The following is a 15,691-nucleotide window of genomic DNA, read 5'->3' on the forward strand; positions in this document are numbered from 1 at the left end:
AAATAATCAACAAGTGTGGTTTGCTTATGCCCATTTCTTCCTGCAGCCTATGTCAATATTCAGAGACCTCATGTTTATACAAAGATACAGTTTCAGAGCCTCAGCTGGAGAACGGATGCCTAAACCACAGTGTTGGGGAGGAGAAACAAACCAGCCATCTAAGCATGTTTACTTCCAGCAACAAGGGAGTTCTAACTTGTCCCCGAGTGGTGACTCACTGGGCCGGGACTATAAAAGTAAAGGTAGCTGCTCTCTAAAACATCAGGGCTTCAGACTTCAGAAATCCAACATGATGCAATCAAGACTTGCAGCTGTTTTCTTTTTCTTGTTGGGTTTGTCATTTTGCCTGACAATCCCTATTCCCCTTGAAGACAGCCATGAATTCACAGAAAAAGACCTTCAGTTTGCAGAGGTAGGGTGTAAAATAATTCATTTGCATGTTCCAATAACAGTAAGCTGTGCAGTTACAACTGTTTGGAAATTATACTTATTACTCCTTTTCCCCTTCTTAGCGCTATCTCAGGACTCACTATGACCTCCATCCAAACCCTGCTGGCATAATGAGGAAGAGTGGAAACACCGTGGCAGCCAAACTTCGGGAAATGCAAGCTTTTTTTGGCTTGGAGGTGACAGGCAAGCTAGATGAAGAAACATATGAGCTGATGCAGAAACCAAGATGTGGTGTCCCAGATGTGGGGGAATATAACTTTTTCCCCAGAAAGCTCAAATGGTCAAAAATGAATTTGACATACAGGTAAATGCCTGGTATTTTGAGTATTATTACTGTTATTACCTTCTTTCCACATGCATTGTCCAATGGGTTGCTCAGTGCAATGAGGCTGGGGTGAGAAGGGTGCATTTGAGTTTGACTAAATTAATGTTGCAGTTTAAAACCTTTACAGCCCCACTCTTGGAAAGGTGCTCCCAGCCTACATTGCAGCCCAAGGAAGTAAACATTATTTTTTTCCATTGCACTTTGTTATGAGCTGTAAGCCAGAAATCCTCATTTCACCTCCATATAGACACTCAGGACACATCCATGGTGCCAAATGAAAGGGGGGTAGGGGCTCAGATCGTGCACTTCTCTGGGTCACTCCTTAGCTCTGTTTGGATTTCGTTTAATGCTTGCTTCTGTCTTGTTCTGGACAGAGAGGTGTAGATGCAAACCAGTCTGTGCAGTGTGGCTGTGAGAGCAGGCTCTTCCATTTCACATCCCAGATGTAGATCTCTGTTCAGACAAATCCCTGTACCATGACCTCAGAAAGGTTGACCTTGGGAGGTGAAGGGCTGACAGTACACAGGGTAGATCCTTCTCTTTTAATTCTGCAATGTCATATATCTGGGGCTTTCAACAGCTACAGACTGAGTTTGTTTAGCAGATTCCAAATTTGAAATCACTAAAATCTCTTAGTTCCATAGCTAGTGATAAATGTACTGCAATATGGATAATTATAGCATTTTAAAAATCACTTTGGATAATGTTTTGCTGCTCCAAGAAGTGAGGATCTTGATATATTTTATGTGTCATAAAAATTTTGAAGTTACTGATATTATTTTACTTAATACCGAATATATCTGACACTTTCTAAATCTTCTGGTGCATAGAAAACCAATTACTGAAAGCTGTTAGATAATTTCAGATATCTCTGAATTATTTTAGTGATTATATAATTTTTTTTAAACTGTATGCAGCTACTAAGCTCCTTGTTACGTGATAAGATCATATGACAAAAGCAAAAACTTTTAATGAGGTGTACAGTCAGATAAAAGTGCATTGCATATTTCTACAATTCACACAATTTAACTAGAGATATTAATCTGTTTGACAGAATTATGAATTACACTTCAGATCTGAGACGTAATGAAGTAGACAGAGCTTTCAAAAAAGCATTTAAAGTTTGGTCTGATGTGACACCACTGAACTTCACCAGAATACGAAGTGGTACAGCTGATATCATGATCTCCTTTGGCACTAAAGGTAACACAGAACCAATTGCTTTCATTTTATAAGTTAACTGTGTTCTTACATACATAAGATGCAGTCATTAATTTAACAGGTTTGAATTTTGCTTTATAGAACATGGTGACTTCTACCCTTTTGATGGACCCTCTGGATTACTGGCACATGCCTTTCCCCCGGGCCCAGACTATGGAGGAGATGCTCATTTCGATGACGATGAAGTTTGGTCAGATGATTCTAAAGGTAACAGAAGTTCCTGAGATTACTTGAAATGGTGATAGATGGAAAATTTATCACTGTTTGATACCTGTAGATGGTTTGTTTTGTCTGTTGACTGTTTGTTCATCATTATCTTCACTGTTCACACATGGAATGCTGAGTTTAACCTCCAGTCATAAATGGAGGTTTAACATGTGCTTAGCATAAATTTTAAGATATGACATTACTAAGTGAAGTGATTAAAAAAAATTACACAAATAAGATTCTGTCATTTTGGCATTTCACTAAGGGCAGCTAGTTCTGATCACAGCCTGATGGGCATTGCCTTACTGAAGCCTAGGGCAAACATACCTCAGCTGCACATTGTCTGCTTGCATTTAATTTGAAAATTCATCACATTGCCTGTTCAGGACAGAGTTTAATAGAGCAAAACACTATTTTTTTCAGCACTGGATTAGGTCACCCTCCTGGCATTAACGCTAATTTCTGCAATATTGGACTCTCTACTGCAGATTAATTCACAACAAAATGTTCTTGATTTGAGTAGGACCAAGACTTCACCCTAGAGCTTTCCCATGTAGCTAAGAAATTTCAAGAGATCTAAGTCTCCCTGCATAGTAACACTGTCATGTAAGAGTTAGGCTGAACACCAGCTATGAGACACTAGATTTCTTAGGCTCTTATTAATGCAAAACCCTTCACAGTTCAAAAATGACAAGCAATTGCATCTAGTGGAAGGTGTCCCTGCTCAAGGCAGGGGGTTTGGAGCTTGGTGGTCTTTAAGGTCCCAAATCCTTCTATGATTTTATGAATTATGCAGAATTTTTCCATGTATTCAGTTGTCTCATTCATTGTCCCATATGTTAAAGCACAGCATGGTGATGCAAGGAGATACACATTTACTTTTGCTGTGGTTTGTTATAGGCTATAACTTGTTTCTTGTTGCTGCCCATGAATTTGGACATTCACTGGGACTTGAACACTCTAGAGACCCTGGAGCTTTGATGTTCCCAATCTACACATACACTGGAAAAACTGGTTTTGTGCTTCCTGATGATGACGTGCAAGGGATCCAAGAGCTCTATGGTAAGTCTGTATAATATATAATATTTATCTCGTGTATCATTATAGCCTGCTGCAGATGCACTGCACAGTTACTGTGAGCTGCAGATGTTCAATAACACAAGTCATGACTGATTAAGAATTATTTACTGATACAGGAGATGCTTTGATTCAGTAGTTGAGAGGGGAAAAAAATTAACTAATTCTGGAGAGCACAGTTGGTCACTGACCTGTTTCCTTTAGTAGTAGGTGATGGGGACCAGAGTCCTTCTACTTTTTGACCTGTCTGAAAAGAGAAGGTAAAACAGAGTCTAAAGATAGAAACAGAACTATCCACGTTTCATTATGGAAAGCATAAAGTGTTTGGGGACCTTCAAAACTTGGAATAAAGAAAGGAAGTTTATTTAACACCATTGCAGCACACTTGAACTGCAAAGTTCATGAATGTATTTGGCTAGAGGAAAGAGAGAACAGATTTTTCTGTAAAAATTTTTTTACCCATTATGGTTCTATTCATCATGATCTTGGGAGATCATGATATCATGATCGACAGGTAGAAAATTAACATTGTCAAGCTTACATCACATGATATCATTGCAGGTGCTGGAGACAAAGATCCCAACCCAAAACATCCCAAAACACCAGAGAAATGTGATGTGGAATTATCACTTGATGCGATAACAGAACTTCGTGGAGAAATGCTGGTCTTCAAGGACAGGTAAAGACACTTCCATGTCAAGGATGGTGTGTACTGGATAAAGTCTGAGCTAGCAAAAACACCATTTCATTTTTCACTAAAGATTTGGGTAAATGTATATTTAAAAGAGCACAAATCAATACAGATGTCTCTTAAGAAACTGTATCATATATATTTTTAGGCAGGATTCGTAATGCAACTACAGACTTGATTGCCCAGCAATATGATGTGAAGATAATATGGCTGAAGACTGACACTTTTGTGCACATTTTTAAATTCACGTGACTTTCTTCAACACACATAAATCTGCTAACTTTTATTTGGGTGAAGACGTATTTGAGTGAAGATTCACATGGGACAGCAGTGATTCTCTTATTCTAAATTAAAGAAGCTTAACATTTTTTATTGTTTGAGATGATCACTGTGTGAGTGACAGAAATAGTCTGCAGCTGATGGCTGTGAGGAAAGGAAAGGTCTGAGGGGCTCAATCTATTCAATATTCTATTATATGATAGCCATTAATTCACCAGCAATTTATTTTAACTATAGGACATCAAAGATACTGCTATTCTACAGTATGACAAGAAACATAAAATATATCTTCCTTTTCTGAACTAGGTTTTTCTGGCGACTGCACCCTCAGATGGTTGAGGCAGAACTGGTGTTACTTAAGTCCTTTTGGCCAGAGCTTCCAAATAAAATAGATGCAGCTTATGAAAATCCCATCAAAGATCTTGTGTTCATGTTTAAAGGTGAGTTTTCGATTCTGTTGTTGGTAGAAGAATACCCATAATTAATCAAGTTCAACAGGTGGTGCAGAGGTAAACGATAGAAGAATAAAACATCCTACCTTCCTTGCTTGAAAAACAAATTATTTCACCTCTATATGTACATCTATAAAATTTTTCAGTGAATTGGGAGATGCAAAATTTAATTAGGATGCCCAGAATCTAGACTACAAATAGTATAATACCTACTGAGTACATGACCTAACAATCTGTTTGTTGTATGAAAATAGGGATCACAGTTTCCTCATTTTATTCTTCACTCACAGCTGAGTACTTACAAAAGACTCACTCATGCTTTGTTTATATTTTCAGGAAAGAAAGTCTGGGCTCTGAATGGTTATGACATAGTTGAAGACTTCCCTAAAAAGATCTATGAAATGGGATTCCCAAAAGAAATGAAAAGAATAGACGCAGCCGTCCACGTTAAAGACACTGGCAAGACTCTCTTTTTTACTGGAAATAAGTACTGGAGGTAAGATGGGGACAGGTCAGCTTTGGTGTCCCTGGTCATAACCTGTCCAGATATGTGGAAAGATCAGTAGTCTGGTTCAAACCAGGCATCTGGCCAATCTGGGCTGTGGTTTTCATTGGTGCTACAGCTCTGTACAACATGTTGTAAATATGGGCACAGATTTTAAAAGCTGAATGAATGTAAGGAAATGAGAACAAAGTGCTCTAATCTGGGAGAATTTCCAATGAGGTCATGCCTGCTAGACAAATTTCTTGCCTCCTTGAGTACCTTCTGTGAAGTGAAATGGTATCAGTGCTGTGCGCAAGAAATCTGTCCCACCCTAGGGTGTCTCTTTTTTACAGTCCATGAGTGGGGCTCACAACCAGGTCTCATGCATAATTAAAACGTTACCATCCCTTCCCACTATCACTGGGCCAAGCAGCCTCAGGATAGGTTCATAGCACCAATACATCCAGGTACAATAATCTCCATAAAGCACATACTCTTATAGATCAGTTCTGAAAAATTAGCTCTATTTTCTTTGTGTTTATTACACTTCTGGTGGAGGTGTGCCCTGTTTATCACCCTGAATTTTACCATTGCACTAGGCAGAAAGCACCCAAAGACTGCTGGCTTGCTTTGGATGTGGGTAGCTTCCAAACTTATAAGGGGCACAGGCCAGACTCCTAGGCTGTTTAAATCCCCTAACATTTTTTTCTTTTGTTTTCAATATAGTTATGATGAAGAGGCAGAAGTTATGGATGCAGGCTACCCCAGGCTGATAGAGGAAGAATTTGCAGGAATTGGTGATAAAGTGGATGCAGTCTATGAAAGAAATGGTACATAATCTGATAATGAAACTTTATTACAATTAATTGCCCTTGAAACTTGAGATTAATGTCTTGTATAAAATTGTGCATTTGTAATTTTAATTTCTTCACATCAATACTTCTTTTCTTGACTGAATCAGTTTTCCAATCTAAATTATGCTCTGGCCAAAAAACGATCTTCTTGCTTAGGGAACTTAAAGTGACATGTTTAATATAGAAGTGTTGTAATGTAATAACTGGAGCCCATTCCTATCCAGCTTTTCAGAGCGTGTTTCTGAATCTGTGTCTCAAAAATTAAAATGTCCTGCATCTTCCTGATCAAGTGATGTAAGAATTTGACACAAGATTAAATATCAGTCATTTTAAAACTCTGATCCAGCTCTAGCAAATGGAATGAGGATTTTTTAAAAAATTAGCTCAGCATTTTAAATATGAAAATGTTGCATTTGAGTGATTAAAAATGAAAACAAGATAATTACTATTTTAAGGATAATTTTGATATGCCACCACATTTTCTTAGTGTTAATTCTTTCTAACTTTCTTTTTCCTTAGGTTACCTCTACTTCTTTAATGGACCACTGCAGTTTGAATATAGCATCTGGAGTCAAAGAATTGTCCGTGTCCTGCATACTAACTCCCTGTTTTGGTGCTAATTACAACTGAGTGCCATGTCACAGGCTGCAGAGCAACTTGTAGCACATAGGTATATTAATAAAGTGGGCATTTAGGTTTACCAAAGGACAGCAAGGTTCTATGAACAGGTACTAGGCTACCTACCACCAAATGTACAGTGTATATATGGACTTACACAACTGCTTGTCAGTCTGGAATTGGTTTAACTTAATAGGAAAGGAGAGAAGAAATCATTAGCACTTCAAGGTGCATTACACCATTTAAAGTTCGTCTAGTATTGGAGTGATGCTGGATACATCGCTTGTTTTCATGAACACTACTAATTCCCAGTATTCTGAGCATATCTAGCACCTTTCAAGGATCTCCTTGCATGTCCCAAGAAATACACCTGATAAACCCAGGAACTTTATATCTTTAAACTAATTCTTCTTCCCTTTTTGAAATTCCTTTTAACATACTGGTAGTTCAGATGTGTAGTGAGTGAGGGAAGGCTGTATGGTGACTCCCTGAGCAAGTAATACCAAGCAGCAATGATGAAGTTTGGGAATTCAAAAGTATTTGACTGTTTTGAATGGGAATGTGCCCCTGGAAGCAGGTGCTTATGTCATCTTTAGAACAAGGAGAAAGTACAGAAGCAGTGACATGCCATTCCAAAGCAGACAGGAAAGCAGGAAAAGGGAAAAGTGCTTCCTGGAAAAATTGTAAACCTGTATGATACTGGGGAAACTGGAAGGAAGCAGCTACAAAAGAATCACTTAGGTTGAAACATGCATGATGCTACATCTGATATCACAGCCTACATGTTTTCAGCTGGTGTTGACTGAAGTGACATTTATAGAGGTTATGCCTGTGCCAGAAGAGAACCTGAACATCCAAAGCAGAATATTGAAAAGAATATATTTTTTCATGTTGGCCACTCTTTTAATATCTATATTAATTGTTTCAGTATATTGTAATATTTTGTTTTGTTCTGTTTTGTTTTAATCAATGCAAATGATGTGGAACTGTGATTATTTTGATTTTAAAAAATAATATTTAATAAACTGGAAGAATAAACTGACATTGTGAAATTACTAAATTTTTATTATGCTCCCTGTCACAGAAGCAATACAGAGCTATTGAGCAAAAGAAATCAAGATCCTTAACCTGTGCATTTTATTCATTAAGATTTTCATCTCTGTTTAAAAATAAAATTTATTTTTTGTCCCTTCAAGAAAAACAATTTTTTGGAAAAGAAGAAAGACAGAAGAGGGAAAACTGGAAAAACCCCTCAAATCTGCAAAGCAAGAACTAAGTTGGAATTAGATCTTATCATTACAGAAATAATGGCAAACTATTAAGGAATACTATGAAAAACAGTTACACCTTAGTTTGAATGTTAAATATTAGTAATTAATTAAAACTTCATTGTCCTGTTAGGGGTTTTTCTCTCAAAAACAACCCCTAAGTCGATCAATCAGCCAGGCCTGCCAAGCAAAGCTGACCAACAATTAATGTCTTTAAACAGACATAAATGACCAGGCTTACCTAGTGGTGGGCTAGGTGTGGTTAATTCTGTAGCTCACACGGCATAGATGGTTGGTTGCAATAACCTAACAGATTGAGAGCTGTCTTCTGAACATAAAATTGTGAACTAGTGAATTCCAGACCTTATAATGATTAAAAGAAATGCATGGAAATAGAATTGGGAAAAAGCTGTACAAAATGAAAAACTTAAAGCGGACTACAATCAAAGTTCTGTTTTATGATAAAATATTGAGAATACTTCTGGGCAAAAAGTCAGTACAATTCTCTAAGCATAACAAGCATAATTTGGTTCAATTATATATAAAAAGTTTTGACAGAGTATGACTGAAAAAAAATAATGTTTGATATTGTGCTGAAGTTTCACTTAATTACTTTGGCAGTGAAATGAGGCTCTGGACATAGTCCTCATTTTTCTCGGCAAAAATATGGTGAAAAATTATATCAAAATAATAATGAATCTTCCATAAGGGCTAGCTGTTGAGTCTGAGTCTTCTGAGTTTCAAAGGTCTGACATGAGCTGCGCTGGGTAAGGGAATGCAAATGTGGACGGGGAAGCAAGGAGAAACAATGAATGTCTTTCACATCTATCTGAATTTCTGTTAACATTGAGCACTTGTCAGGGGAAAAAGGTACTGCATCGGAAGCTGGACCTTCAAAAGCCTTCAGCATGATCATATCCAGCTGCTCTCCAGCCCAAACAGACAGATTCCTGTTAGCTGCTCAGCTGACTGGAAGCAGCCTTTGGCACAAATCCAGTCACGGCTCCAGCTTCTGTGTCTGCATGCCCGCTGAGAGATGGGAGCTGTTCTGTGGTTAGCTCTACCTCAGCTGAGAAAAGTACCAGGCTGCCAGTTCCTGGCATTTGATTGAGAAAAAAAAAAAAATGGAAAAAATTTCTTGTGCTGTGGAAGTTGAAGGCTGAGATCAGAGCCAGAGGGACCCTGTTGCTGCTGTCAGCCAGAAAGGAAAACTCTCCACAGTTCCTTGTGCCCTGGCACCCACTACCACCACACGAGAATAGCATTGCACAGGTGAGTGGTGAGAATCAAATGGATGTCACCCAAGAACATCAAGAATTGAGAAGAAATAATTCTTTTTCCAGAGGCAGAGTCTGAACTGACTGGTTTCCCTGAGATGTGAGTGGAGAAAGGACCATGAGGAGGCTGAAGCAGCTGTCCCCCAGGATGTAATACAAGCAGAACTAATAATTTCCCACCAGGTTGCCAGTGGAACTACATAAATTTTTTACATGGAACTACATAAATCCACCTAATTGTAAGGAATGGGCAGAATAGTCCTATCTAATAGTAGGGAATTTTGTCAGGGAGGTTTAGGTTGGATATTGGGAAAAGGTTCTTCACCCAGAGGGTGGCTGGGGACTGGACCAGGCTTCCCAAGGCAGTGGTCACGGTGTCAGCCTGACAGAGCTAAAGGAGCATTTGAACAATGCTCTCAGGCACAGGGTGTGACTCTTAGGGTATCCTGTGCAGGGCCAGGAGTTGGACTTGATCCTTGTGGGTCCCTTCCTACTCAGCATATTCTGTGATTTTGTGATTCTGTGACTAGTACATGAACAGTTATTGATTAATGCATCTTTTATATCCATGTTGATATCTGCTAGGAATGGTCATTTGAAGGGAGAGAAAGGATAAGGCAAGAAAAGGAATCTGCCAGATTCTCCTCAGGGAGTTTTCTGTGTTGGTTACATGACCTTGAAAATGGAGGATTTAGAGGATGCAAATATATATTGCAGGTGAGGAAAAAAAGTAAGCAAACATCATCTAAACTTTCCAAAGTGAGAAATTTGGCAACATTGTAAGCGTTTCCATGAACTACGTGAGATCTATTAGTAGCTAGTAGCTGAGAAACTTGAGAAGGAATTCAAAGTTACAAGAATTTTTTTTCCTTTAGCATAATCTCCAGAAACCTACTCTGAAGACACTAGGTGGCAGTGACAGCTTTGCTTCTTAGAGATTCTGCACAGAGTTAAAAATTGTAGTGGTGGGTGAGGAAGCCACAGATAACTATAGTGAATTCTTACATTATGTGAAGTAAAAAAACCTGACACTAATAAACAGAATTGAATTATTTATTCTATTGAAATGCAGATCTCTGAGTAAAAAGTTATTATATAATAATGTTCAGGAAGCTTCTAGATATATTCACTATCAGGGATACTAATTCTTTACTCTTTTCCAGAATCCAATGCAAAGCACTTCGAACAGTACGCTCTTGTCCTAGGCACAATGCAGCCCCTTACTCTAATCCCATTCACTGGGAAATTCCATATACACGTACATAGACATGTTCTAACTGCCTGGGAACATGGCAACCCTTCATGGATTCTTGCTGAGTCTGGAGAGGAAAACTTATTTTTTCAATATTTTCTCACACTGACTTAAAAAAGGATCTAGACCTCAGCCTTCAGCCTAGGTCAAAGAACTGCACATTCGCTTTTGTTGTGGTGAGTGTGTGTTCACCTGTTCTGTTGGAGATGATTTCTGTTTACACATATACAATTAAACAGTACTTTGTGGAAATACTGATGGCCCATTAACCAGAAAGCTTATTTGGGATGTAGGATCAAGACCTTCTGTCCATTATGTTTAGGGGTTTTTGCACAAAGTTGGGTGTCTGCACAAACTGTGAGTCCATACCAGTTTTGGGGTTTGATGCTTCTGCTGCTTCTGATGAAAAACTTTTCCAAGGAAAACCTCAGTAGTTCTTCCTAAGATGATGCAGAGGGTACAAAGCCCACACAGACTGCCTCCAGCCTGTGATCTTCCTCTTTCCTGCTTAACACAGGGGATGTGGTTGGTACATCCATTTTAGTCACAGCTTTTCAATTACATACTGCAGTTTGAATTTCCAGCCAGTGCTGTTCAGGACTACCTCTGGCTCTCATTTCACCGATTTCCCATGTGCTGTGCTACAGAGTGTGCTCTGCCCCTGCCCCTTTAACTCACAGAAAATGGATCAAAGAATATCTTTATCTAAGGAAACTCTCAGCAGGCAGCAGACAAGCAGCTTTCAGTTTCCTATTTAAATATCACATGACAAATTTCCTACTGCCACAGTAATACAGGATGGTGCATTTCTGTGTGTATTAGAGTGAGCCATCCGTGTTGTGTCTTGACTTTTTGCAGGACTACAGCAGGGTCCTACCACAGATGGAGCAGTGTCCTCAGAATAGTCACAGCCATACTGTGTAGTCTCTGCTGGACCATACATGCTCTTACATGATCCTGCTCTGCTTTTCTTAGAAGAGGAAGATGGGTCATGTCCAGGATCAAGTGTTGCTTTCTTAGCCCAAATGACATTATTACAACACTCTGTAATCTCATTATTACAGGGATTACCACCCTAGGAAGGAAGTAAGAGAAATTTCCTTTCTGCATTTTTGTTGTCTGAATAAATTCTTCACAGGAACAAAAAAAATTATGCAGCTCTCCTCAGAGTCTGTCATCCTAAGAAGAACCTGTGAAAGTCTGTTGGGAATCAGCCATGTCTGAAGGGTCTGGAGTTCACAGTGTCCTTTCCACTCTGTTTATCTAGCAAATGTCCTTTTCAGACTCAGCTTGGACTGTCCTATGATTCTGTGGTTCTATGGTTAAATTAATGGTCCCAGGTTGTCTTCAGATGAATGAGAAGAATTTAACATACAAATCTTACTACTGGTCCAAATTATGTGCTATTTTGCTATAGCACATTGGTGATATAATGGTAAATAAACCATGCATGATGGGGTCAAAAGGCATCAGTGGTACAGAGAGGACAGGATGAGACAAATGCCAGAAAAGACTTGGTCATGAAAGCTGCAAGGACCCATGGGATAAAGCATCATGTTTGAGGTCTCCCAAGGAAAACTGCAGTACAGGTAAGCCAGGACCACTGGAGTGGTCTGTGCAGTGCCATAAAGTGCAGTTTCAACAAGGGGCAGCCAGGATGTGGCCAGGTAGCTGGAATAATTGAGCTTGGTAAAATGCTTGCTCTCCTCCTGGCTACATATTCTGATCTGTTGGTCTCAGCTGATTAGATTAGACCCCGCAGGCAAAAACCATCACAAGGAAAGCCATTTTCATTATTCTGGCAGAGCCTAAACACAAGGTTGGTTTATGCCTCAAAGTAGCCCATACCAGAGATTTAGCTGATGGCTGGGCTTTCCGGCTGGGCTTTCCAGTTCTACTTTCCGGGAATCTCCCAAGGACTCTTCCTTGTGGAAAGTTTGGGTCTGTAACACTAATAATTTAGCACACCATTTTTTAAAAAATGCTTTGGGAAGATTTTTATACTTCCAATATGGATATTCTGCACCAAAACACAGGGAAAGAAGCTCCATTAGGGTCACTGGCTCACCAGTTTTCTTGTATATGAGAACACATTTCCAACTGAGATCAATTTCAAATTAAGAGAAACAAAAATTAAATGACACACTCAAAAGTACCACAGAAATGTCCTGTCTAAAATTCTGTTGAAAATCATGGGGCAGGAAATAAAATGCACCCAAGTCTATCTACAGTGGTAGAAAACAGTGGATGACATTGCAATAGGGAGATAGAGATCTCTAACAGGAGAATGAGGATGTTGTAGGAAATATAAAGCAAGTGATAGCACCAGCTTATCTCCAGTTACTGTGTTTGTAAAATTAGTATTAGTAGCTGAAATGTGAATATAAAGAAAGAAATAATCAATAAGAGCCTGTTAGGATCTGAACCACAATTCAAACAAAACAGAAATCTTAACATAGACTTCACTTTGTTTTTGTTCAGGGAATAATTGCCCAGATAACAGATGCAAACTGCTGGGGAAAATCGTTGCTCTCATATAAGCAGTCTCAAAGTTAATAGTAATTTCAGAGAAGTGACTACAAACACATGTTTTGGAGCAGCATCTGAATCTGGCACCATTCAAGCATTTAAAAAGAGGGGCAACAAAAGCCCTTTGGCAGTTTTCTGCTGAGTGCCAAGGAGGAAACACTCAGCTCAGAACTTTGCATTCGGGAATTTTCTGTGCTATGTTCAGGAGACTTAGAGTATGAGTTACACTCTCTGAAACTGAGTCACTTGATGCACAAAATAACTATCGGATGTGGGCTTCTTCTCCCTCTATGAGGCTACACAAGCATAAACTCCAGAAGGAAAATGCTTGTTGAAATTTCAGGCTTAAACCGTCCAGTGCTGTGCATGCAGCCTCAAATAAACACCGGAAATTTTAATTGTTATGATTCCACTTGCTCTAATCATAGCTCTCTGCATTAGAATTTTCATGGCATCCCATGGAATGACTTGCATTATGTTGACATGTGTTTAAATTGTGACATTTCTCTTTGAATCTAATCATTAGAGTCATAGAATGTCAGCAATACCCAGCTGTCCAAATCAGGCCATCTCAGATGGTCCTTTTCTTTTCTATCCATAATGGAAATGAGGAGTAAACAAGATCCTGTCCTGTGGTATTTCAAGTGCTGATGAATTTTTCATTGTTTTTCTTTAGTTCTTTCTTGCATAGATACAGGCATTCTTAATATCCACATTCGCAACCGAATCTCAGATTTAAAATAGTACAGTAAACTCAACATTGATTTTTTTGTGTTCATTATGAAAGGCGACTCCCCTATGATCTATATTTAAACTATTGTCCTTGTTCACTGAATGTGTTCTTATATCAATAAAGAGTAAATAAGAGGACCTACTTTCTGTAACCTTCTTACTTATGTATCTTTAGCAGAGCTCTTATTTGTTTTAACTTTAAAACTGATGTTACAATTTCTTGCCCTTTGATGTGAGCAATATTTTTTATTTCTGCTGACAGCTTTGGCAGACATTTTTCTGCTATCTGCTTTGTAAGACTGTGTGACCAGAGCTAGACACAATATTCAGGTCAGATGGAATCAGGTCATTATGTTTCTAGAATTATCATTAATCTCTTCCTCTACACTTTATAGCCTTATTTTTTGTAGACATGTATTGGTTTTAGTTGTTATGAAAGGTTTACTTTAATCCCAGTTAACAGAGATTTCATCTAATAAAGATACTTCATCTAAGACAAGCCACAGGAACACAAATTTAAGAAATTCCCCCAGAATTACAGGAAAATAAGCAGGAGTCAAGGACATCATCAGTATTGCTCCAGTGATTAGCTATCTGCAATCTACCATTTTCTCTGTGTTTACTGAAAATCAGAGATTTACAAGTTCAACATGCATCAACACCAACTGCCAGAACTGAATCACAGAGAAGCCCAGCCACCCTGTTGTAGCAAAACCACTCAGGAATAAAGTAATAAATACTAGCATGAGACAAAGTCACACTGGTAAAACCTGTGTAAAAGTAGGAATTATTTTTCTTCCTCTGATACATCTTACTAAAGAGTACTACCCGCTCAGATTACTGCACCAATTTTGTGATGCCAGGTTTTAGAAAATGAATTTATAAACAGCCAGAAGGCAAGAAATGCAGCCTGAAAGTACACTTCTGGGAAGCAAAGGATCTGGGAAAATAACCTACTTTATAACAGGGTAGAGATTTAATGAATGTGTGGAATGGAACCCTTGGGGTACAGGATAGGAACAAACTGTGGCAACAGGAAAAGTGGGAAGGTTACTGCTACCAGTAAACTCCACCAGCTGTTATCCTTACAAGAGATGATACACGAAAACAAAACTCAAAGGAGCAAGAAATGTCAAGCCAACCTTTACAAATATGTGAGACCCACAGCTTTGATCCAATGCTGAAATGCATGGGCGGATTAAATCACCCGTCATCGCAGATTTGGCTACAAGATTATGGGGCTGTAATTCCAACACCACCACCCCCCAACACACCTTAGAGCAACCACATCTGTGTAGGTGGCACAGATGTGTTTAGGCTCAGGGTGGGTAGACTAAATTTTGATGAGATGATATAATCAAAACAAATGTCACTATTATTACTAGCATTGCAATTTGTTACTGAAAATAGTGCGCATGTAAAATATCTATTTCTTAAAATATCCCAATGACATAATTAACCTCACTTCCTCTGTGTCAGATGACTAAACAACACACTGTGTGTCTGCACAGCCAAGACAGAAGTTGCAAGGCTATATGATAGGGTGATTACTGTATCATTAGTGACTTGCCATGAGAATGACCAAAAGGGACTCTTGTTTCTGAAATGTTAGGGCTGAAGCAGAGGTAGAGTTTAGAGGCCACACATCTTGAGGTAAACTGGTTTCTGTTTTAGCACAGACATGCTCCTTCTCGTGGACCAGGGAACAGCAGTCTTTGAAACTCCAGTTTGGGATGAGTCAATTCCTCCTCCAAAGAGTTTATGCTCCACGGAGATGTAACACACAGTGAGCTGGCAGGTATAAGCCCATGAGCAGAGCTCCAGCCTGCAGGAGCCAGAGCCAATCCATGGTGTATTTCTTTACCCCAAATTTGGATGGCATGCTTTTGGTTGGGGAAGGGAAAATCAGAGACAAGGACCACCAAAAAGAAGGCCTTCAGGGGGAAGGGAAGGGAAGGGAAGGGAAGGGAAGGGA

At 39.0% G+C, this 15,691-nt stretch overlaps 1 protein-coding gene across 1 annotated transcript; it reads left to right on the plus strand.

The window, feature by feature from the left end:
- The first annotated feature begins 252 nt into the window (after positions 1–252).
- Positions 253–7,702, plus strand: LOC102045050 (collagenase 3). The gene is made up of 10 exons (XM_005417716.2): positions 253–412; positions 513–754; positions 1,830–1,978; positions 2,078–2,203; positions 3,104–3,265; positions 3,842–3,959; positions 4,557–4,690; positions 5,039–5,198; positions 5,913–6,016; positions 6,560–7,702. The coding sequence occupies exons 1-10, from the start codon at positions 290–292 to the stop codon at positions 6,658–6,660; spliced, it is 1,419 nt and encodes a 472-aa protein (XP_005417773.1). The 5' UTR covers positions 253–289; the 3' UTR covers positions 6,661–7,702.
- The last annotated feature ends 7,989 nt before the right edge of the window (positions 7,703–15,691 follow it).

This window comes from Geospiza fortis, unplaced genomic scaffold (assembly GCF_000277835.1).
Source record: "Geospiza fortis unplaced genomic scaffold, GeoFor_1.0 scaffold16, whole genome shotgun sequence".
Taxonomy (NCBI): Eukaryota; Metazoa; Chordata; class Aves; order Passeriformes; family Thraupidae; genus Geospiza; species Geospiza fortis.

Excerpts from the sequence above, each read along its gene's own strand:
- LOC102045050 (XM_005417716.2), top strand. The coding sequence starts at position 290 with ATGATGCAATCAAGACTTGCAGCTGTTTTCTTTTTCTTGTTGGGTTTG. Across the intron at positions 2,204-3,103 it reads TTGGTCAGATGATTCTAAAG|GCTATAACTTGTTTCTTGTT; the intron begins GTAACAGAAGTT and ends GGTTTGTTATAG. Across the intron at positions 6,017-6,559 it reads TGCAGTCTATGAAAGAAATG|GTTACCTCTACTTCTTTAAT; the intron begins GTACATAATCTG and ends CTTTTTCCTTAG.